Here is a 24,541-nt window from a genome sequence, read left to right on the forward strand (position 1 = left end):
AATAATTTAAAAAGTAAATGCCACTGAATTCCAAAGGGCTCTCGGGCTAGGATTCCACTTCTTGTTATTTCTATAGCCAGAAAACTTAACAATACTTTAAAAAGATTAGACCGGCTAGTGAATATCGTCTGAACGAACTCGTCTAGGATTATTAGCCTCTAAGCCGATTGGATTCTTGCCCATGTTGAAAATTAGTTGCATAGCTTGCTAGAAGAATTCGCCTGTTTGAAAATATTTGTCTTAAGGCTATTTATCAAAAGCTGCGGGGAGTTTTATGACTGGATGGAATATTAAAAGATAAATAAATATTAATACTTAGTTATTTTGGATAAAGAGTCTACGGAGAGGGGCGGCATACAAATCTAATAAATAAATAAAGATGAGATATGAAAATTGAATTAAGATACCGTATGAAACTAGACTTACAATCGTGGGCCTAGAAAGCTTAGAACTAAGACGCCTTAAACATATTGCCCACATGATTATATGCTGCAATGTCTTGCCTGTCAATGACTACTTCAGCTTCAACCACAACAACACAAGAGCACATAACAGATTCAAGCTATGACTTTAGTAATCGAGTTGTTGAAGCATGGAACTCATTACTGTACTACTACCTAGGATCATTCCCTAACCCCCAACATTTTACCCTTAGATTGTCCACGGTTGACCTCTCCAGATTACTAAGAGGTCAGTAAGGGGCGTGCATAAGTGCACTAGAGTGCCTTCCGATCTCTGTCCAATAGTCTCTCCTATATCCCATATATCTTCTCTTCTATCCCTGTATCTTTCTTCTATTCTCTCATTGATTATTTTATCCTATACTCTCTCTTCTATTCTTTCTCTAATTCTATTTCCTAGAAGGTGTCTTCTATTACCTTCATTGTGTATTATTGTGTATTGGACCAAATAAATAAATAAAATAAATAAATAAAATAAATAAATATTGTTAGCCAGAAGGCAAGATAAGAATTGGTGTTAGCACAATATAATGGTATGACACAAATTTAATAAGAATTTAAACATATAAAATTTTCTAATATAGTTTATATGATATATGATAAGAAGCATTTTTTTTGTATTTCAGATATATATAGAACCTCTGGTAATTACAGGATAAATTGATACTGGATTAATTAATCTAATGTAGAAGTGAAAGTTTGCCACTTAGCGAAAATTGGAACTCCAGGACTGCAGAAGCGAGCTGCCGCGCGCCCTCTGGCGCTTGCGCAATGGCATCGCCAGCTACTTATTGTTTTCCTTGGTATGCGCGCGCAGCAGAAGAGGCCCCGCCTCTTCTCCACTTTCCGGGCCCCGGCTCTCTTTTGCCACACGGCGCCTGCGCGAGATTTCGGGCTAGGGGCGAACAGAGGGCGCTTTATGGGGCTCTTCGCCGGAAGTGCGTAGGCCACCTGACCGGAAGTGGTCCTGCGGTGGGAGAGAAGAGGAGCCGAATCGAGCGGCCGTGGCAGGAAAGGAAAAAGAAAAGGACGGGGAGGCCGCGGTGAGTGTGGGACGGGGAGGAAGGCGCGGCCCCGTGTTTTTGAAGCCAAAATTGTGAAGCGGGCCGTTTAAGGCGGATCCTCCCCCCTCCCGCCCACGTCCCTCACAGAGGGCGAAAGGTTGACGCATTCGCGGGGGAAGGGCTGGGGCGCGAAGCCCCGCCCCTCGCGCCCCTGACGTCACAGACGTGGCCTGCGTGACCCCGCCCCCGGGTTGGTCTGGAGGGCGACCCTCGTTAAGGAAAGGCTGCTCTTGCGTGGCTGTGACGTCATTCCCGGGGATCGAATTATCAGGTAGATTCCTGGGGGGTGGGGAATCTCCTGGACCCATGAATGGATTCTGGGAGGGGTCTCCCCTCCCCCTCCCCATTTCTCAGGTGCACTTGCTGTCAGCTCAGATTGATGGCGCCTGATAAGAAATAGGGATGGGTGGAGCCTCTTTGGGGGGCGGGGCAAGGGAGGGGCTTTGCTGGCTGAGGGATTCTGGGAGTTGAAGTCCAAAACCCTTAAAGTGGCCCAGGTTGGAGACATATACACCACCCCTCTAGTTTTCCCAACTACAGGTAGTCCTCGACTTACGACCACAATTGACACCCACCCACCCACCCCAGCATTTCCATTGATAAGCAGGATGTGCGTTAAGTGAGTTTCACCCACCCACCCCTTGTTAAATGAATCACTGTAGTGATTAATAGCTTTTGGAGCAGTGGGTCTCAACTAGCTATCCAATCTTGAGTCTAGACGACCTCAGTTTGCCCCACAGTTCTATAACAGTTCCAAAAGGACAGAGTAATCATTGATGGGTGAGGTCATGGTTGCTTCCGAACCTAAAATCACTCTGAAAGGATTCAAATTCGATCCCTTAATTTCTGGCAGGCTTTTAAAAATGCCTTTTGTGGTATCCTATACTTCATTGGTTCTCAACCTGGGAGTTGGGACCCCTTTGGGGGTCGAAGGACCGTTTCACAGGGGTCACCTAAGACCACGCTGAACCACAGGCTGAAGCAGAGGAAGCCACAAGGGGGATGGCAGTGGAGGTGGTTTAAAAGACATTCTAGCTTGGAGTCACATCTGGGCCTATCAAACATTTCAAGTTAAACCTTTAGATCCATATCAGGGGCATCTATGACCTTGGCAATTTTTAAGATTTGTGGACTTCAACTCCCAGAATCCCCCAGCTGAGCCACGCTGGGAATTGAAGTCCATAGGTCTTAAAAGTTGCCAAGGTTGAATAACATTGGTTTATATCTTTGGGTCATTCTTTGTCAAGTGTCCCAGGGGAAATTGAAGCCTTATTTGAAAAGAAATCATCACAAAAACAACATATATGATACGAAAAAAAACCCTGCTCTTTCTAATGGAATAAAAATGAAGACGATTGAAGGTGAAGAGCAATTTTTATACATGTGCTCTTTCTAATGAAGATGACTAAAGGCTTCTTAAAACCCACCTCTGTCGTCAGGCATGGGGGAACTGAGATATTCTTTCCCCCTAGGCTTCTACAATTCATGTATGGTATGTTTGTATGTATGTATGGTTGGTTTTAAAATAAGGGTTTTTAGCTGTTTTAGTGTTGGATTGTCGCATGTTGTTTTACCACTGTTAGCCGCCCCGAGTCTGCGGAGAGGGGCGGCATACAAATCCAATAAATAAATAAAATAAATAAGGTGATGAAACAGAGTGACGTGATGGTTTCCTTTCAAATAAGGCTGTCTACTTCAGTGATTTTCAACCTTTTTTGAGCTGCGGCACATTTTTTACATATACAAAATCGTGGGGCACATTGAGCGGGGGGGGGGAGGGGGGAGGGGGGGGCTAAAAAAGTTTGGACAAAAAAATCATCTCTCTCTTCCTCCCTTTCACTCTATTTCTCTCCCTCTTTCTCTCTCTTCCTTCCTTCCTCTCTCTCTCCATCCCTTTCTTTCTCCCTTCCTTCCTCTCTTTTTTGCTCTTTCTATCTCTCCCTCCTTCCCTGCCTTTCTTTCTCTCTCTCTTTTTTTTCTCTCTCTCTTGTTTTCTTTCTCTCTCTCTCTCTTGCTTTCTTTCTCTCTCTCTTTCTCTCTCTTGCTGAGCTTCGCAGCACACCTGACCATGTCTCGCGGCACACTAGTGTGCCTCGGCACACTGGTTGAAAAACACTGGTCTACTTAATAAAGAATAACCTCTTTGTAAGCCTGGTGAGATTACTGGAAACTAGAGATCGGACGTCAAGAAATCTTTTGTCTGTTCCATTTTTAGAGCTGGCCTGATTACATTCGCCGTAGGTTGCAGAACTCTTCCCCCAAGTAACGAGCGATTGAAATGCTTAGGTAGGTATCAGTTGCTCAAGGAAAGCCAGCAAATAACCCCAGGAATTTCCTTTTTCTTCTTGTGTCTCAGTGGGGGGGAAACCCAAACAGGTCTAGTTTCTCACAGACGGCATATATGGGTTGATGCAACTTCTCCTATCTAGCCCAGACTGCAAAAAATCAGTCTCAGAGAGCTTTTGAACCCTGGTGTGAAATGCACAAAATGTGACCAGCCATGGGGTTGATTGCAATTTTCATCCTTTCTCCTTAGGTTGTAAGGCCTGGAGACCAAAACATACGAAGAACGGTTGCAGGGTTTGGGTTTGGATAATCTAGAGAAAAGAAGGACTGGGGGAAACTTTGTTCCACAACAAACACTTAGCAAAAACTTCAGAAGAGAAGGATTTAGGGGTCGTGATTTCCGACAGTCTCAAAATGGGTGAGCAGTGTGGTTGGGCGGTAGGAAAAGCAAGTAGCATGCTTGGCTGCATAGCTAGTGGTATAACAAGCAGGAAGAAGGAGATTGTGATCCTGCTATATAGAGTGCTGGTGAGACCACATGTGGAATACTGTGTTCAGTTCTGGAGACCTCAGCTACAAAAAGATATTGACAAAATTGAACGGGTCCAAAGATGGGCTACAAAAATGGTGGAAGGTCTTAAGCATAAAACGTATCAGGAAAGACTTAATGAACTCAATCTGTATAGTCTGAAGGACAGAAGGAAAAGGGGGGACATGATCAAAACATTTAAATATGTTAAAGGGTTAAATAAGGTTCCGGGGGGAAGTGTTTTTAATAGGAAAGTGAACACAAGAACAAGGGGACACAATCTGAAGTTAGTTGGGGAAAAGATCAAAAGCAACATGAGAAAATATTATTTGACTGAAAGAGTAGTAGATCCTTGGAACAAACTTCCAGCAGACGTGGTTGGTAAATCCACAGTAACTGAATTTAAGCATGCTTGGGATAAACATATATCCATCCTAAGATAAAATACAAAAAATAGTATAAGGGCAGACTTGATGGATCATAAGGTCTTTTTCTGCCGTCAATCTTCCATGTTTCTATGGAACCTCAGTAGCTTTTCAAGACCTGTGGCCTTCAACCCCCAGAGTTTCCGTTGGCTAGTCTGGAGGCATCTATGCTTCTTTATATTGAAGAATCTAGAACAAGAGTAGGCAAAGTTGGCTCTTCTATGACTTGTGGACTTCAACTCCCAGAATTCCTGAGCCAGTCATGCTAGCTCAGGAATTCTGGGAGTTGAAGTCCCATATGTCATAGAAGAGCCAAATTTGCCTACCCCTGGTCTAGAAAATGGAATTTTTCCAGTTTTGATTGAACCAGCCAAGAAAGGTTCCTGCATTTTTCCGCATTCTTATTGTAGGGAAATAGACTCTTAGGTGCCATGCTGTGCCTTAGTGTGAGAATCGGGTGATGTTCGTTCAGAGCCGAGTCATAATAATCCATCCAGCACATCAAGGAAATGGCACAAAATTGATTGACTGACAAGCCTTGATGGGATAGCATGAGAGGCAAATTGCTGGTGGAGAAAATGGATGGATGGATGGATGGAAGGAAGGTTAATATCCATGTGTGTTTTTACATACTTGTGTGAGGGAAGAGAATGGATTCTGCATTTTTGTAAAAGTTGAGGGTGGACAGTTTTCTAGTCCTGAAGTAATTGACTTTCTTTCTGGGTGCCTTCATTCATTCATTCATTCATTCATTCATTCATTCATTCATTCTTTCTTCTTTTTTTTACGAATCTCAAGGCGGTGAATATGTTCAATACATCTTCTTCCTATTTTCATAACAAGCTAGAATAACTATTGTTAATCTGAATGTACCCTGATTGGTATACATTAAAATATTCTGTCTGTCTGTCTATCTATCTATCGTATCTATCTATCAACTACCTACCTACTTACTTGCCTACCTATCCTTTGTTTCCCCAAAAATAAGACCCTGTCTTATATTTTTTTGAACCCTAAAATAGGTGTATGGCCTCATTGTCATGCATTATTATCAGAAGATGTCTTATTTTGAGGGAAGCAGGATATATATATAGATAGATAGGAAGGTAGGTAGGTAGGTAGGTAGGTAGATAGAGAGAGAGAGAGAGATACATATTTATATATATATGTGTGTGTATGTGTGTGTTTTCGTAGGTTTTCACAGGTACAGGTATGAAGGTCTTAGCATATTCGGGTTTCTTCCCATGTAAGTTTCAGAGATTCCTGGCGACGTTTTGACGAGGTCCCATTCGTCATCTTCAGGCTGGTGCTTTTGGCCTTGTGCTAGGATGAACATGAAAATGGAATTTTTCCAATTTTGATTGAACCAGCCAAAAAAGGTACCTGCATCATTCAGCATTCTTCTTGTAGGGAAATAGACAGTGTTCATCCTAGCACAAGGCCAAAAGCACCAGCCTGAAGATGACGAGTGAGACCACATCGAAACGTCGCCAGGAATCTCTGAAATTTACATGGGAAGAAGCCCAAATATACCAAGACCTTCATTTATATATATACGTATGTATGTATGTATGTGTGTGCGTGTGTATATATATATGTGTGTGTGTGTGTGTGACATGTTTTTTTGCTGAATTTGAAAATTAAGGGAGACTAGGATAGATCTATTTCGGCATTATTTTGGCCTCATCAGCTGGCCATACCCACTGGGACTTAATTATATATATTATTAAGCATGTAAATCCAATTAATCTAATCTAATCTAATCTGATTTTTTTTTAATTATTATTATTATTATTATTATTATTATTATTATTATTATTAATTTGAAGCCCCAGGATCAAATCCCAGTAAGGGTATGGCTAGCTGATGAGGCCAGGATAAGGCCAAAATAGCGCTATCCTAGTCTCCCTTAATTTTAAAAATTCAGCAAAAACATGTGATACACACACACACACATACTGTATGTATATACATATACACACACAAACTCAACAAAATAAAGGGAACATTTAAACAACACAATATAACTCCAAGTAAATCAAAGCTCTCTGAAATCAAACTGTCCACTTAGGAATCAATTTTCACAGGCTGTTGTGCACACTCAACTTTGTACAGAACAAAGTATTCAGTGAGAATATTTCATTCATTCAGATCTAGGATGGGTTATATGAGTGCTCCCTTTATTTTTTTGGAGCAGTAAAATTTGCTGATAATTGCAAAGGAAGGGAAACACACAAACACACACACATATATATACACACACACATACATACATACATACACATGTGGGTGTGTAGGTCTTAGCATATTCGGGTCTTTTCCCATGTAAGGTGATTGTACTACGAGTCTACGGAGAGGGGCGGCATACAAATCTAATAAATAATATAATAATAATAATAATTTAAAAAAGTACAATGTGATGGTGGGGGTGCGCGCAAGCAAAGCACACTTCGGTCACGATGCGAACCAGTAGGGAAAGTAAGTGGGAACCACCACCCCTGTACTAAACGTATGTAAAAGAAGAGGGTGCAAAGCTAAGTAGAGTTGTATCTAGCTACTCATGTTAGTTTTCTTTGGCCGTAGAGCACATTGGATTCTTTGACGTTCTGGGTGGATGTAGCCTTTCAAAATAAACTCTTGATAGACAACAGAAGAAAGTGGAAGCCACTTATTCTTCATCTGCCCTTTTTTCAGTACCTGGCCCGGTATTTGCGACCATGTCTACGAGGATAATGTGCCGAAGAGTTTCAGGGCGGTCTTGTAAGACACCAGCATTTCCCAAGACGGAGACCACCAAGAGGTTCCCGCGGGAAGAAGAAGGGAGCCACACCATCCATTGGAGAGGGACAGACCCGAAACTTGCTGTTGGACTCAAGGCTTGGAAGCCGTCAGGGTACCAATTACGCTACTGTCCCTCCGTTTCCCGGGAACCCAAGCGTCTCCTTCACAAGGATGCCCTCCACGGTTTGAGACAAGGAGCTCTCCGGTATGTTTGCTCCAGAACTAGCATTCGATGCATCCACAGTCCACCCAGCGTCCTCTGTCTCCCAGGTCTTTCGAGAGCAAAGAGCATTTTTCTAGATTTGGGAAGCCGCAAAGCTTTATGCATGCAAGCTTTCCCAAGGCCTTCGTGGCTGCTGTCCTCCGTAACGAACGAGAAGGATGAGATCCATTTTAGGCCTCCCAACAGTACGGAAGTGGCCAGACAATTCCAGAAGCAAAGGCCCGGCTACCAGTCTTTGTGTTACAGCCCAGGGGAACGCCCCCAGCCCCTTTCTACCGAAGAGTATCATTTCATCCTCCAGAACGTCTCTGTGTTGAAAGAGTGCATGAAACCCAAGGACGTCGCCAACTCTTTCGTCCGGCTGAGCCATTTGCCGAGAGAAAAACACCCAGCTTTCAAATCCAGCTCCAGATTCCCGATGCTGTGTCAGGGCGTCGTTAAGAATGCCCGCCTCTTCGGGAACACGGAGCTGATCATGCTTTTGAAGGCCTTTGTCACCTTGGGCGTCCCGCCCTTCCATCCCATGTTGAAGGTCGTAGAAGCCGAATTCGTCCGACGGGTCGAGGCCCTGAGTTTGGATCAGCAACTGCTGGTCGCCGATCTGTGGCGTTGTTTGAACTACAAGGCCCCTCAGTATTTGGACGCCATGTTGGACAACGTCAACGCAAACTGGAAGGATCCCTCTTTGACGCGGTTGGTGCAGCTGGTCTACATCATCGGCGAAGGCCGGAATGCCCCTGAAGAGCTAGCAAAGAAGTTGGAGGCCTCGATCTTGAAACATTTGCCGGACCTCAATCTGGAGGAGATCGGGGTCATCTGCCTGGGCTTCTTCAAGTCGCAAAGCAATGTCTCCGAAGCCCTCTTGAGAAAAATCGGAGACAAAATTTGCGGCTCCCTGGGAGACATGAGCAATTTTGCTATCGTAAACGTTCTCAAGATTTTCCGTGGCGTTCACCTGGACCACCTGGACTTTCTAAAAGAGCTGGGGCATGTTATCCCGGCCAGAATCTCCACTCTCAGCATGCCGGGGATCATGCACATCGCGTTCGCGTACTCCTCGTTGCATTATTACGACGAAAACATCCTCAACACGATCGCGGCGGCGGTCCCCTCCCGGGCGGCGTCTTGCCGTACCAAAGACATCGCGAAACTGTTGTGGTCTTTCGGCACCTTGAACTACCAGCCTCCCAACGGAGAAGAGTTTTACGGCAGCCTGTTGGAACAGCTGGAATCGCGCTTGTTCGAATACAATAAATTCCCCGAGCATCTGATCACTTCCTTAATCGGGCTGGCTTTCGTGGAGCGTTTCCCTTACGACTTGCTCGACTACGCTTTGAGCCCCGAGTTTATCGAGTTGAGCAGAGGCTGTCAACACGACCTCTGGAAAGATTTCTTCACCCTCGACGGGACGGTAGGAATCGAATGTCCGGGCTACGCCGGCAGCCGCCTGACCGCTGAAAGCAAGCGAGGGATGGCGGAGAAAATGGAAAACTACTTCCTGAAGCAGGAATTCGATGCGGCTTGGTCCCTCCTGGAGGACACGCTCGGCGGCCGCCAGTTTGTCAAGCTGCACGCCGTCCTGCCTCACGTCCGGTCTGTGGATTTGGAAATCCGGTTAGATGCCAACCAGAAGCCGTTGCCCTTTAATTCGGAAGGTGCGGCAGTGGCCGAGGGGCGCTTGAAACTGAAAAAAACTGGCGCCTATCTCACCGACAACATCCTTGATCGGCTTTTGAAAGGGAAATCGCTCACCCAACCCGGCAACCGCGAGAAAGATCAGCGTATTCCGGAAAGGGCCGAATCTTGCGGGCTGCCAATTTGGAAGAAAATGGAATTTTCAGATGGCGGGTCTGGTTCGGAGACTCCGGCCGACGCGGAAGTGGAAGGACAGCCCTCTCCGATAAAGCAGGAGCAGCCGGAAAGTGTGAAATTAGCCCTTCAGGTCACCAACCGAAACCAGTACAGGTATCACTCGAGGGTGCTGCTGGGACTCCACGCCATGAAAAGGAGGCAGCTCCAGAAAATTGGATACATACCGGTAGAAGTGCCTTTTTGGGAGTGGTTCCCTTTACTCAAATGTAACCGTGAGGAGCAGCGGAAGTATTTGTATCAGAAAGTCTATGAACGGTAGCGCCCCAAAAAACATTCCGTTAGAATCGGATTGAAAATCCTCGTGGCGACGACTTGAGATGTTTTAGCTTTTGAGATGACGTAGGTCAAACGCGAAGAGTCACGCAACGTATCGGGACTTTTGCCCCCTTCGCTAAACCAGGCAGGGGACGGGGGCCAGCACGTGACGGGTATCTGGCCCGCGGGCCGCGCGTTTGACACCCCTCTCCCCCTGACATTGATGGAAGCCCATCTTGCGAACAACGCTTGCGTTCCCATGCTGCTTAATGTGTGATTTCATTGTCCCTTTTGCAAGGATAGGTAACATTTGAGGATGGATAAGCTTTCATCGTGTCTCTTTAAGAGTGAAAGGGTTTCACTGTCATCCCTAAAGAAATAAAATGTAACTTCTGATGCAGTTTTATTTGAATTGCGCTTCGTAACTTTGTCTCCAAGGGAGCAAGCCATCGTAATGTGTAAAAAAAAAACCAACCCAAGGAAAGCAAAGCTTTGTGAATATTCATTATATCTATCTGTCTGTCTCTGTCTCTGACTTTCTCTGTCTATCTCTGTCTATCTGTCTATTTATCCATCTCTGTATCTATCTATCTATCTATCTATCTATCTATCTATCTATCTATCTATCTATCTCTGTATCTATCTATCTCTGTATCTATCTATCTCTGTATCTATCTATCATCTGTCTATCTATCTATCTCTCTGTCTATCTCTGTATCTATCTCTGTATCTATCTATCTATCTATCTCTGTATCTATCTATCTATCTATCTCTCTGTCTGTCTGTCTGTCTCTGTATCTATCTATCGTCTGTCTGTCTATCTATCTATCTATCTATCTATCTATCTATCTATCTATATATATATATCTACATATCTGTCTCTCTGTCTATCTATCCATCTCTCTCTATCTATCTATCTATCATCTGTCTGTCTGTCTATCTATCTATCTATCTTTAACTCTATCTTATTTATCTATGTCTGTCTCTATCTCTGTCTATCTTTATCTGTCTCTACATCTCTATATTTATCTCTATCTGTTTCTCTGTCTATCTGTCTGTCTATCTATCTATCTATCTATCTATCTATCTATCTATCTATCTATCTATCTATCTATCTAACCTATCTTTATCTATTAGTATCTTTCTCCCTCTCTCTATCTCTAGATCTCTATCTCTCTATATATCTATCTACCGACATATTTACCTACCTGCCTACACAGACCAGCAATCGGTTTGCCACCGAGCGAGCACACCTCACATTAAATTTCACACATAACTCCTTGACAATCTGACAAATGGGAAATCAAAATTTGCCTGAAATTGGAGAGATGGGAGAAGAATTGCAAAATGCTTTGCCTGTCTGTGTGTGTATATGCATGAGTGAGAAAGAGAGTTGGATTTGTGAGTGGATTAATACAAGTTGATGGCAGTGTCTGTCCCACACTGATTGATCTTGGAAGCTAAGTAGGACCAGGTCTTGCAATTTGCGTATTTTTCAGAGTATAAGACGCTCATTTCCCCCCCAAAAAGGTTTTGAAGGCTTGCAGAGTATTCCTATTGGCCGAAGAGGAGAAAAAAAAACCTTTTTTTATGGGTATAATTTTATTTTTTCCCCCCCATACAAACTTTTTTAATGCATTACAAAACACCTTCTATTTGTGTTACAATAAAAACAGTATCTCATTAGTTCGTCGTGTACAATCCCAAAAATAAATTTCTAATTCCAAATTATTTAGATAATTGGTTATCCAGGTGTCAAAATTAGAGATCGAGGTTTGGGAGTTTTAACAAAAGTAAAAACCTTTTTTTAAAAACTTACCTCTTTGAAATCTTGGTGCATCTTATAGTCCGAAAAATATGGTATTTCAATGGGAGTCTCTTCAGGTTAGATTGGGGAGTCCGTAAATAGCCCAGCATTGGGAAATCATTGTGTCTTGTGCACCAAATAAATACACAAACTTACATGAAGATGGCTTTGAGATGACCACAAAGAGAATTTCACCCACTTTGACATAAATTGCATGTAGACAGTAAGTTCTTGACTGACAGCTGCAATTGAGCCCCAAATGGCTCTTTAGTTCTAGGTTGTTTTTCTTGCTTAGTTTCCAATCCGTTGCTTCTTGTCCAGCCTTCAGGTTGACCCCCACCTTATTTTGATATCCATTCAAATATTTATAGCCCCTCAAATATTGGATCCCTGGCTGTCCGGTTTCCCCTAGTCCTTTTCACAAGGTGATACATACCTGCAACCGTTCTTCCTATGTTATAGCCTCCATTGTTGACTAATCTTTGCATATATTAAATGTATTGTTTTATTTCTCTCCCCCATTTGTGAGTAGAATCCAAATTATCTTTACAGACTGAAGGCAATAGCCATTATTATTATTATTATTATTATTATTATTATTATTATTATTATTATTATTATTTATTGGATTTGTATGCCGCCCCTCTCCGGAGACTTGGGGCGGCTAACAGCAATAATAAAACAGTATGCAATAATAATCCAATACTAAAAACGATTAAAAAACCCATTAATATAAAAACCGAACACCCACACAGACATACCATGCATAAAATTGTAAAGGCCTAGGGGGAAAGAGTATCTCAATTCCCCCATGCCTGACGGCAGAGGTGGGTTTTAAGTAGCTTACGAAAGGCAAGGAGGGTGGGGGCAATTCTAATCTCTGGGCGGAGTTGGTTCCAGAGGGCTGGGGCCGCCACAGAGAAGGCTCTTCCCCTGGGTCCCGCAAAGTGGCATTGTTTAGTTGACGGGACCCGGAGAAGGCCAACTCTGTGGGACCTTATCAGTTGCTGGGTTATATACCGCTTATATACCGCTTCATGGTGCTTCGTAAGAGGTTTATACAGTTGGCCTCTTGCCCCCAGCAATCTGGGTCCTCATTTTATCCCTCTCAGAAAGATGGAAGGCTGAGTCGACCATGAGCTGGTCAGGATCGAACTTCTGTCAGTGAGCAGAATCAACCTGTAACACTGCATTCTAACTACAGGGAAGGGAAGGGAGGAAGGAACTAAAAAAGGGCAACAAGAATGATCAAGGAAATGGAGCCCCTCCCTTATGAAACCAGGTTGCAACGCCTTGGTCTCTTCCGCCTTGAAAGACGGCATTGAAGGGGGGACTTGATCGAAGTGTATAAAATCCTGCATGGGATAAAAAAGGTGGATAGAGAAAAATTATTCTCTCTATCCCACAATCCTGGGACGAGGAGGCCCTCCCTAAAGCTCATAGGTAAGAAAGTGAGGACAAATCAAGGGAAATATTTCTTCACCCAGAGGGTCCTTGGTTGATGGAATTCCCTTCCAGAAGAGGTCGTGACAGCTGTCGGCCTGGAGAGCTTCAAGGCAGGATGAGACAGATTCATGGATGCCGAGTGAATCAGTGGTTATTGAAACGGATGTCCATGTGCCGCCTCTATGTTGGTTGAGGCAGGCAGGGTTCCCTTGGGTCCCATTTGTTGGGGGTCAAGGGAAAGGGAGGGTCTTGCCTTCTCTTTCTGCTCAAGATTCCCATGGACAATTGGTGGGTCACTGTGGGACACAGAATGCTGGACTTGATGGGCTTTGGCCTGATTCAGCATGGCTCTTCTTAGGTTCTTATGTTAGGAAGGAAGGAAGGAAGGAAGGAAGGAGGAAAATGAGGGAGGGAGAGAGGAGAGCTAGGGGAAGAAGGAAGGAAGGAAGGAAGATAGCAATAACACTTAGACTTATATACCCCTTCACAGTGTTTCACACCCCTCTCTAAGCAATTTACAGGATCAGTCTCTTGCCCCCAACAATCTGGGTCTTTATTTTTCCCACCTCAGAAGGACGGAAGGCTGAGTCAACCTTGAGCTGGTCAGGATCGAACTTCCGTCAGTGAGCAGAATTAGCCTGCAATACTGCATTGTAACCACTGCGCCACCATGGCCGAATATAATTCTATTTTATTTTGAGAATGATGTCAACAGATACCTGTTTCTCTAAATTGTAATGCAGATAGTCCCCAACTTACAACAGTTTATTTAATGACCACTCAAAAGTTATGATGGCACTGTAAAAAAATGATTTATGACCCATTATTCACACCACCATTACAGTATCCCTATGGTTATGTGATCAAAATTCTTATTTATTCATTTATTCATTTATTTATTTATTAGATTTGTATGCCGCCCCTCTCCATAGACTCGGGGCAGCTAACAACAATAATAAAACAGCATATGACAAATCTAATATTAAAATAACTAAAAAACACTTATTAAAAATCAAACATACACACAAACATACCATGCATAAATTGTATAGGCCTGGGGGGGAAAGGAATATCTCAATGGGTTTTAAGGAGCTTATGAAAGGCGAGGAGGGTGGGGGCAATTCTGATCTCGTTAGGGAGCTGGTTCCAGAGGGTTGGGGCCGCCACAGAGAAGGCTCTTCCCCTGGGTCCCGTCAAACGACATTGTTTAGTCGATAGGACCTGGAGAAGGCCAACTCTGTGGGACCTAACTGGTCGCTGGAATTCGTGCGGTCCATATTCTTCATCCATATTCTTAACCTTAACTACTGGAGTGATTTACTTAACAACATTGACAAGAAAGGTTGTAAAATGGGGCAAAACTCACTTAATGGCTGCCTCATTTAACAACAGCTGTTTTGTGGTCGTAAGTCAAGGACTACCAGTACCGGGCTACAAATGGATGGTGAATTATGACTTTCTCCAGTGAAAGCACAATATAAACCGTACTGATGTTCAACGTCAGCAAGCTTTCATCACGACAATACAGGTTGTTTTCATTTTAGCCATGATATCAAAATCCTTTATGTTCGTTGCCAGGTGCCACCAGACTTTTCATATCATCCGATTGTCGTAATAGAAGAATACAATGAATTGAAGCTCAAATTGAAGATTGAAAGGAACCAGGTACCTTTGTCATACACACCCCATTATAAATTGTGAAACTTGTTCATTGGTAAAATCTGGGAGCACCAGGAAAGAGACACAAGCGAAATTCGTGAGGCAAAATTGGTATAAACTTATATTTGCTAGACCATTGATGGCAAATCTTTTTTTTTTCCTCAGGTGCCAAAAGGGTGCGCGAGCGTGCCCACACCCATAATGCAATGCACGCCCCCTCCTGCGCAATCCCCCCATTCTATCATTTGGGCCATTTTTTTGCCCTCCCCTGGATTCAGGAGGCTTTTCTGAGACCTGGGGAGGATGAAAAATGACCCAACAGGCCTACCAGAACTTCAAAAACAAACTTCCAGGAGGGAAATTGGCTGTTTATGACTTGTGGACTTCAACTCCCAGAATTCCTGAGCCAGCATGGGAGAATTCTGCAAGTCATAAAGGGGCCATCTTGAGTTGAAACCCCAGAATTTGTCCCTGCAAGGACCTACGACCATCACTTCCCTGTTCAGAATGAATAATTCATGTCAATAAATCATTTTATAGGCAGGTCTCTCAGCAGCAGGAAGGGAAAGGAAGCACTAGGGGCCCCAGCATCCTTCTGAGCACCCCAAGATTGTGCACTTGTTGGTTGTCTAAACCAGTGTTTCCCAACCAGTGCCGCGAGACATGGTCAGGTGTGCCGCCAAGAAGGAAGCTCAGCTTCTGCTCTTGCAACTTTTTGCTGAGGATGCGAAGAGCAAAAAGTTGCGAGACTGGAAGCTGAGCTTCCTTCTTCACGCCTTCCAAGTTTTCCGGCAGCTGCAGCGCCCTGCCCGGCTGGAGCTTCCCTGGTGGCGGCAGCAGGTGAGCTTTGGGGCCCGGCGGGAGGGTGCTAGCAGCAGCGGCACCGGGCAGTAGCTGCTGGGCGGCTGCTGCAAGCGATCAGCAACAGTGTACACCACGCCGCAACAGCAGCATTGTGCAGTAGCCGTGGGGCGGCGGCAGGGCGGTCAGCTGTGAGGTGGAGCTCCGGAACGGAGGCACTGACAGCGGCAGCTGGACATGTTGCTAGACGCCATACATGCTGGCACTGCGGGGCTGGCACTGGCCTGCTGGCTGGGCCGGGATGGAAGCTCCAGCCCCACGCCCAGCGCAGCGCAACGCCAGCATGTACGGCGTCTAGCAACACGTCCAGCTGCCGCCGTCGGTGCCTCCCTTCCGGAGCTTCACCTCACAGCTGACCGCCCTGCCGCCGCCCCCACGGCTACTGCACAATGCTGCTGCTGCAGCGTGGTGTACGAGAAAGAGAGAGAAAGAGAGATAGCAAAAGAAAGAGAGAGGGAAAAGAGGGGGGAGAGAGAAAGAGAGAAAGCAAGAAATAGAAAGCAAGAAAGAGAAAGACATCGAGAGAGAGAGAAAGTGAGAAAGACAGCAAGGAGAGAGAAAGGGAAACAGCAAGAGAGAGAGAAAGAGAGAAAGAGAAAGAAAGAGAAAGAGAGAGAGAGAGAGAGAAAGATAAAAGCAAGAGAGAGAGAAAGTGAGAGAAAGAGAGAAAGCAAGAAAGAGAGAAAGAGAAATAGTTCAAGAGTATACACACGCACACACACAAGGGGGTGTGTGGAGGCAGGGATGGGAAAAGAGAGGAGAGTGTCTTAGAGTGTCATTTTGTGTCATTTTGGTTGGTAGTGTGCCCAGGATTTTGTAAATGTAAAAAAATGTGCCGCAGCTCAAAAAAGGTTGAAAATCACTGGTTTAAACAGCCCTGGAGTAGCCAGGCCTTCAGTGTGACCCATGCCGAGACTCCTATTTTTTTAATTATCTGCCATTTAAAAAACCATTGTGTGTTTTCATTGTAGAACCAGATTAAAGTCCGGGAAGCCGATTTCCGTCTCCATCCTACAAATATGGTGATTAATCTCTGCCTCCCCCAGTTCAAGCCGAGAATTCACTGCAACAAGGTAAAAAAAAAGGAAAAAAAGTACCATGCAACACAATTGCACAATGCAGGTAGTCCTCAATGTACGGCCACTGTTGAGCGCTAACGTTTCTGTTGCTAGGTGAGACATTTGTTGAAACATAGAAACATAGAAGACTGACGGCAGAAAAAGACCTCCTGGTCCATCTAGTCTGCCCTTATACTATTTCCTGTATTTTATCTTAGGATGGATCTATGTTTATCCCAGGCATGTTTACATTCAGTTACTGTGGATTTACCAACCACGTCTGCTGGAAGTTTGTTCCAAGCATCTACGACTCTTTCAGTCAAATAATATTTTCTCACGTTGCTTCTGATCTTTCTGAATTCTGAATATGATTCTCTCATATAAGAACTTATGAATATGAATTGTCTCATATAAGAATATGAGCTCTCTCATATAAGAACTTATTGCTCTAAAAGGAGCGGCTTGAGTGAACCTTCGCCTCGTCCTACAACCTTTCTGGTCACATTCCCCCCCCCCCCCCCCAGCATAAAATAAAAAAAAACAATACATAGTTTCCAACACAAAATCAAGCTTATTATCAAACATATACAATTTTTTTAAATTTTTACTTTGTAATCTTTCAATGGAGGCTCTTATATCTCTTTCACAAAAAGACTGTAGAAACATATAATATCTTATATATTCAAAAACCTCTTTAAATATAGCCTTTCTCCATCTAATGTTAAAACATTACAATAACCTTTACATTAATCGCTGGTGATCAAATTCACATCTTATAGCCACTCTGAGTCCTCGGAGATCGGGCGGCTTACAAATCTAATATATTATTGTTGTTGTTGTTGTTGTTATTATTATTTGAGTCTTACAAATCTATTGAATTGTTCCAGTTATATTATAATCATTTAAGCAGAGTAGATTATATATAGAATAAATCTTCATATTGCGACAAAAAAAATCTAAAAAACCATAATCTTATATGTCTAACAAAGTAATTATTCCAATAACAAAGTATATCACATTTTATATTTATTTGTTTGTTTGTTTGTTTGTTTATTTATTTATTTGTTTATTGATTGATTGATTGATTGATTGATTGGTTGGTTGGTTGATTGATTGGATTTATATGCCGTCCCTCTCCGAAGACTCGGGATGGATTAGCTTATAACATGTAAAAAACAACAGAATGCAATAGCTAAATCCAATTAATTAAATTAAACAAACAATCTAAAATACCCAGAATACGTTAAAATCAATCATACACATTCGGATTATATAGATTATATATAAAATAAATTTGAATATTGCAACTGAAATAAAAAACTAAGTAAATTTTTAAAATATAATTTGAATATAATATATGAGTCTTCAGAGAGGGGTGGCGTACAAATCTAATTAATAAAATTAGTTTATTCCACTTTCCTATTAAAAACACTTGTCTCCTGAACCTTATTTAACCCTTAAACATTTAAATATGTCAAAGGGTTAAAGAAGGTCCAGGAGGGAAGTGTTTTTAATAGGAAAGTGAACACAAGAACAAGGGGACACAATCTGAAGTTAGTTGGGGGAAAGATCAAAAGCAACATGAGAAAATATTATTTTACTGAAAGAGTAGTAGATCCTTGGAACAAACTTCCAGCAGACATGGTTGGTCAAGATCAAAAGCAACATGAGAAAATATTATTTGACTGAAAGAGTAATAGATGCTTGGAACAAACTACTGATGTGGTTGGTAAATCCACAGTCACTGAATTTAAACATGCCTGGGATAAACATATATCCATCCTAAGATAAAATACAAAAAATAGTATAAGGGCACTTTCATGTCTTCCTTACTTTCTGACTGGGACCACTCCCCCATTGTCGCATCAGCCCCCTCTAGTGGTTCCTCAGGCTCACTCAAGTCATTTTCTCCCTCGCTCCCATCTGTCAAGCCCCCCGGTCCAGGGTACCCGGAGGGGCGTGGCTCATCCTCCCCAGAATCTGACATGACCTGAGGTGGACGAGGAGCCCTCACAACATAGCCCACAGACATTTTGTTGCTCAATTGTGGCCTTAAGTTCAGGACTGCCTGTGTTTCCCCTCCCCCTATCACTGACCATTATCCTGAAATGTAGATTTCCGCCGACGGCTACGAAGTGGAAAACCTGGTTTCCGAAGACCCCGTCAAGAGACATCGCGGTTTCCGCTGCGAATACTTCATCAAGCCGCCGGTGCACGTGACGGTTTCCTTCCCCTTCAACGTGGAAATCTGCCGGATTAACATCGATACTTCCTCCGGGTCTTGCCACAACATCACCGGCTTGGATGTTTATACCGCTACCTCGTCCGGTAAGGCTTGTTGGAATAGCCCCGAGCCCCTCTTCTCCAGCCAGCATCCCGCCTGGGACAAAGAGGCCTTTACGCTGGTAGGCAAAGCCGTCTTAAAGAATCAAAGCAAAGTGACCTTCGGCCATCGTGGCTTCCGGCCCAGGCCTCCCTTCCATCATCAAACGGATCCTCTCCTCTCCTTTCCCGGCTCGGCGTCTCTGGACTTATGGAATAAGGGCCCAACGTCCTTAAACTGCGTCTCGCACTTGAAAATCTGCATTACACACGTGGCGGGCAGCGGCCTGCCGTCCATCAAGCGAGTCGAGGTCTGGGGCCAACCGGCCAAGTCCTGCTCCCACGAAGTGGTGCACGATGTCCTCCAGGTCGCCACCAAATCCTCGCCGGACCTCTCGGAAGGTCCTCCCTTCCCCGCCGTTCCTCTGCCGATGGAGAGCGACGTCATGCCCTTCGGGCCCGCGGACCACCATGAACGGAAGCTGGTTGAGGTTCTGCAGGACATCCCGGAAGAGTTTTTGGATCCCATCACCCTGGAGATTATGACATTGCCGATGCTCCTGCCCTCCGGGAAAGTGATCGACCAAGGGACGCTGGAGAAGTGCAACCACAGCGAGGCGACTTGGGGCCGGGTGCCCAGCGATCCATTCACCGGGGTGGCGTTCAACCCGCATTCGCAGCCCCTCCCACACCCGTCGCTCAAGGCCAGGATTGACCACTTCCTCCTCCAGCATAACATCCCCGGTGTGAACCTGCTGGGCAGGAGCCGGGCTTCGGGGACGGTGGTGGCTTCGTCCCTGGCCATGTCTTCGCTCAAGCGGAAAATCGACCTCCTGGATCAGAACCAGGAAGGCGGCTCGGAGCCCGGCCATTTTTCGACGGTGGACTTTGCCGTGGCGTCCAGCTTGGGGTTCCACGCGAAGAGGGTGAAGATGGAGTGGGATTTGAATTCGTCCCAGATGGATTGCTCCACAGGTATCTTGAGCCTTCTAAACTTGCAACGGGTGGTGGTGGGGTGGAACCATCCCTTGAAAGACCCTCGGTGGCGCAGTGGTTAGAGTGCAGCACTGCAAGCTACTTCTGCACCGGCCCTTCCTTCCTTCCTTCCTTCCTTCCTTCCTTCCTTCCTTCCTTCCTTCCTTCCTTCTTTCCTTCCTTCATTCCTTCATTCCTTCCTTCCCTTCCATACCCACTGGGACCTGAACTTGCAACCTTTGCCTTGTAAGGCAGAGAATTATCCTCTAGGCTACAGTATCCAATCCCTTCAGCTCTGCACCAAGGAAGGGTTACATATTTTTTGTGTCGAATATATATATATGTCACATGTTTTTTTGCTGAATTTGAAAATTAAGGGAGACTAGGATAGATCTATTTTGGCCTTATTTTGGCCTCATCAGCTAGCCATACCCTCACTGGGACTTGAACCTGCAACCTTTGCCTTGTAAGGGTGAGAATTAACCTCTAGGCTACAGTATCCAATCCCTTCAGCTCTGCACCAGGGAAGGGTTACATATTTTTGTGTCGAATCACCCTGGTGTATTGAAGGAACATCACAGCTCCTTTTTTGCCTCTCGGCCCAACCCAGGGCCATTTATATATTATATATTAATAGACAAATGAGCAAACTAGCTTGATTTGCCAGGGAGGGTGGCATTTTGACTCTTGCACGAAGCCTCTCCCTAGATCTTTCTCCCTCTCTCCACAGAAGCGGGGACTCACGAGCAGAGACTCTCTGAAAGCTTGGACAGCGCCTTGAGCTCCGTCCTTAGCACGATGCCGTTCGCCGCGGGGGCGGCTAAAAGCGGTCAACACGGACACAGCAGCAGCAGCAGCAGCTCCAACGATCTCTGTGGAGCAGGCGGTGCTCACGGTAAAGCCAGGGGGAAAAGTTGGCCGGCTCACCCCACTTTGCCGTTCTTTCCGGAGACTCGGTTCCCCTGCTTGCCATGTATTTAAATCTTTTACCCCCACAAGGGAAAAAGGGACTAACATAATGGCTAGTTTCTCCATCCTCGATGGATTTTTATTTCTGTATTTATCAAATTTTGGGACCATGACATCACCAGTGAGTCGCTACCAGCTCCGGTTAGCTGATTCAAACCAGGAGGAAGCCACCTATTGTTAGTACCTAAAATTAAGAACTCTAAAATACGGCCATTTCCCCCAATATTTCTGTGACTCTCCTGAAAGTTTAAGGTTTCCAAATGTAAAATAATGAATGCACTTGGGGAAAAGGAATCCTCAATCTGAGTATTGCATTGGCAGTTCTGTGTTAGCAAAAACCTCAGAAGAAAAGGATTTAGGGGTAGTGATTTCTGACAGTCTCAAAATGGATGAGCTGTGTGGTCGGGCAGTAGGAAAAAGCAAGTAGGATGCTTGCCTGCATAGCTAGAGGTATAACAAGCAGGAAGAGGGAGATTGTGATCCCCTTATATAGCTGGTGAGACCACATTTGGAAGACTGTGTTCAGTTCTGGAGACTTCACCTACAAAAAGATATTGACAAAATTGAAGGGGTCCAAAGACGGGCTACAAGAATGGTGGAAGGTCTTAAGCATAAAACGTATCAGGAAAGACTTCATGAACTCAATCTGTATAGTCTGGAGGACAGAAGGAAAAGGGGGAACATGATAGAAACATTTAAATATGTTAAAGGGTTAAATAAGGTTCAGGAGTGAAGTGTTTTTAATAGGAAAGTGAACACAAGAACAAGGGGACACAATCTGAAGTTAGTTGGGGGAAAGATCAAAAGCAACATGAGAAAATATTATTTCACTGAAAGAGTAGTAGATCCTTGGAACAAACTTCCAGCAGACGTGGTAGATAAATCCACAGTAACTGAATTTAAACATGCCTGGGATAAACATCTATCCATCCTAAGATAAAATACAGAAAATAGTATAAGGGCAGACTAGATGGACCATGAGGTCTTTTTCTGCCGTCAGGCTTCTATGTTTCTATGTTTCTATGTTTCTAAAATAATTCTTTATTGGCCAAGTGATTCTTCAATCAGTTACAGGTAAACACAAGCAGGCAAGTCAGTTTCATTTCAGCAGAGTTCAGGGTAGAAGAGCACAGAGTGGAGACTGGAGCCACACCCAGCCTTAAGCTTCTCAGTTTCGATTCTCTGCGCAGACTCAGAACTAATTAGCTCCTATTGACTGACTGAGTCGCTACACCTATTCATTTTCTGACCTTGTTACCACTGGCTATTCTAACATATCTCCACTCTAGCCATCCGAAGGATGACCGCCGAGTTGAAGTTGCGCCTCCAGAGTTCCATTTTCACTTCTTTTTTTTTTGGCTTATTTTTATTTTTGCTTTTTCCGCAGATCACAACAGGAACCTCGGCCCCCAAGGATGTTCCACCTGTTCCCGAGCCTTTTCTTCCTACTTCAAAACCGAGGCCGTGTACCAGCTCCCGTGCCGGCATCTGGTCTGCCGTTCGTGCTTGGCTGACCAGCAGAAGTCCCTCTCCATCCTGTGTATGAATTGCAAAAGGCTGTTTGCCACCCACGACATTTCCAGGGTCCATTTGTGAGCGGGGGCACGAGAGAGAACGTTTGGAGTTGGCGGATTTAGCCCCGGGGAAGGGAAGGCTTCGTGGCGGTAGCCGTGAGACAGGACTGGTTCCTCTCTCTCTCTCCCCGTCTCCTCCTTCTACCGCTGAGTCGCACAACAATGACAACCCTACACGCGCTGTGCTAAAAAAACACACAAAGGAACTGGTGAAGTTGTACAGGCTAGAAGGACAGTAGCGTTTTAGACCTGGAGGAGTCAAAAGGATAATAAAGCCATATGCTTCTGTAATTTTTCCTGTCTTTCTCTTATTTATTTATTTATTTATTTATTTAGTTAGTTAGTTAGTTAGTTAGTTAGTTAGTTAGTTAGTCAGTCCAATACACAATGAGGGTTTTAGTGGGTATATATCTATATACACATAGTAAAATACGTGATGAAGGTTATAGAGGAGATACTCATAGTAAAATATATCTAAGAAAGAATAGAAAAGAAGGTATAGTAATAGAACATATCAATGAAAGAATAGAAGAAGAGATATAGGAATAGAAGAAAGGTATAGGAGATATAGGAGAGCAATAGGACAGGGGACGGAAGGCACTCTAGTGCACTTGTACTCGCCCCTTACTGACCTCTTAGGAGCCTGGATAGGTCAACCGTAGATAATCTAAGGGTAAAGTGTTGGGGGTTTGGGGGATGACACTATGGAGTCTGTTCTGTCGGGCTCTCTGGTAGAATCCTCCCAAAAATTCACAGGTACAAATTTCAGACACACACACGTTTGAAAATTCAAAACAATGTTCTTTATAATGAAAATTCACTTAAACCAAGCCCTCTTTTGGTATAGCCAAGAGCACTGGTCTCCAAACAAACTGGTAATTGGTATAAGTCCCTTATCAGTTCTGTGATACTTAGCTTGCAGCTGTGAGGCAATTCACAGTCCTTCTTTCACAAAGTGAAACACACTTTGCTCTGGTTTAGTTTCAAAGCGGGAAAAATCAGCACACAAAAGGTCAAAGTCAGTAAAGCAGTCACGAAACACAACGATCAGATAATCCTCCACAATGGCCAAACCCACAGGCTGCTCTTTATAGCAGCCTCACTAATGACCACAGCCCCACCCAACCACAGGTGGCCTCATTTTCTTTGATAATAATCTCTCAGTTGTTGCTGCCTATGCATCGCTCTCCACATGCGTGGCTGTATCATTAACTCTTGTTCTGAATCCAAGGAGAAGCGAGATAATTGATCTCCTTCTGAGCTGTCTGCCCCACTCTCCTCCTCCCTGTCACTCCTGTCTTCTTGGTCAGAGGAGCCTTCATCAGCAGATTCCACCGGGGGCAAAACAGGCCTGCAGCATGTGGATGTTTCCCCCACATCCCCAGTCCTTGGGGCAGGAGCTGGGCCAGAGCTGACCACAACACTACGTTTCTATGATCTTTTATTTACTATATTTGTACATTGCCAAATAATGCTTGGAACCCGGGCCTATGTCGGAGTTACTTCAAAACTATGTAGTACCACTGTCATCGCACCCTTTAAAGATGTTCACCCTTTCCCCCTTTCCCCCCTGTGCTAAAATAATTTTTTCTCCCGGCATCCTTGAGTTTGTTTGCGTCAACTTGTTTTTAAATTTCCCCTTTGCTTGAAAAACATTTAATTAACCTTTGTTGACTTTTTTAAAAAAAGAAGTGTTGTTGCATATTAATTTTTTTAGGGCTGCATTATGATTCAAGGCACCGTTTATCGGAGGCTGGATAATTGCCACTAATGTCATTTTATGATACAGTATTCTGAAGTCTGGCCCGATCTCCTAATGTGGTCATTCCGTCTAGAAGTGAAAACATAATTAACTTCTCTCTCTGTGTGTCATAATTCTACATTTGGCAGAGTTGAGTCAGTTTGAGAAACTGCTGAAAATATTTTAGACGAACATCATGTTATAATAATAATAATGAGTTGGAAGGGACCTTG

General features: G+C 44.2%; 2 protein-coding genes across 5 annotated transcripts; both read left to right on the forward strand.

The window, feature by feature from the left end:
* The first annotated feature begins 1,419 nt into the window (after nucleotides 1–1,419).
* On the forward strand, nucleotides 1,420–10,300 carry FASTKD5 (FAST kinase domains 5). Of its 2 annotated transcripts, XM_070756862.1 has the most exons (3): nucleotides 1,420–1,504; nucleotides 3,741–3,811; nucleotides 7,460–10,300. In XM_070756862.1, the coding sequence occupies exon 3, from the start codon at nucleotides 7,483–7,485 to the stop codon at nucleotides 9,898–9,900; it is 2,418 nt and encodes an 805-aa protein (XP_070612963.1). In that variant the 5' UTR covers nucleotides 1,420–1,504; nucleotides 3,741–3,811; nucleotides 7,460–7,482; the 3' UTR covers nucleotides 9,901–10,300. The 2 variants fall into 2 exon arrangements, with proteins under 2 accessions (XP_070612963.1, XP_070612964.1); XM_070756863.1 differs by lacking the exon at nucleotides 3,741–3,811 and having other exon boundaries at nucleotides 1,425–1,504.
* On the forward strand, nucleotides 1,424–22,858 carry UBOX5 (U-box domain containing 5). Of its 3 annotated transcripts, none has more exons than XR_011559566.1 (6): nucleotides 1,424–1,504; nucleotides 14,728–14,814; nucleotides 16,641–16,742; nucleotides 18,842–20,024; nucleotides 20,733–20,919; nucleotides 22,381–22,858. XR_011559566.1 is itself a non-coding variant. In XM_070756866.1 (6 exons), exons 3-6 carry the CDS (start codon nucleotides 16,689–16,691, stop codon nucleotides 22,587–22,589), a joined length of 1,611 nt encoding a protein of 536 aa, XP_070612967.1. In that variant the 5' UTR covers nucleotides 1,424–1,504; nucleotides 14,728–14,814; nucleotides 16,641–16,688; the 3' UTR covers nucleotides 22,590–22,858. The 3 variants fall into 3 exon arrangements, 2 of the variants coding, with proteins under 2 accessions (XP_070612967.1, XP_070612965.1); XM_070756866.1 differs by having other exon boundaries at nucleotides 20,755–20,919; XM_070756864.1 differs by lacking the exon at nucleotides 14,728–14,814 and having other exon boundaries at nucleotides 1,428–1,504; nucleotides 20,755–20,919.
* The last annotated feature ends 1,683 nt before the right edge of the window (nucleotides 22,859–24,541 follow it).

This window comes from Erythrolamprus reginae, chromosome 7, assembly GCF_031021105.1.
Source record: "Erythrolamprus reginae isolate rEryReg1 chromosome 7, rEryReg1.hap1, whole genome shotgun sequence".
Taxonomy (NCBI): domain Eukaryota; kingdom Metazoa; phylum Chordata; class Lepidosauria; order Squamata; family Dipsadidae; genus Erythrolamprus; species Erythrolamprus reginae.

Bases quoted from the DNA above. Each gene is read 5' to 3' on its own strand.
- FASTKD5 (XM_070756862.1), top strand. From the start codon at position 7,483: ATGTCTACGAGGATAATGTGCCGAAGAGTTTCAGGGCGGTCTTGTAAG.
- UBOX5 (XM_070756866.1), top strand. From the start codon at position 16,689: ATGGTGATTAATCTCTGCCTCCCCCAGTTCAAGCCGAGAATTCACTGC. The intron at 16,743-18,841 runs GTAAAAAAAAAG...CCTGAAATGTAG, and splicing joins CGAGAATTCACTGCAACAAG to ATTTCCGCCGACGGCTACGA. The intron at 20,025-20,754 runs GTATCTTGAGCC...CTCTCTCCACAG, and splicing joins CCAGATGGATTGCTCCACAG to AAGCGGGGACTCACGAGCAG.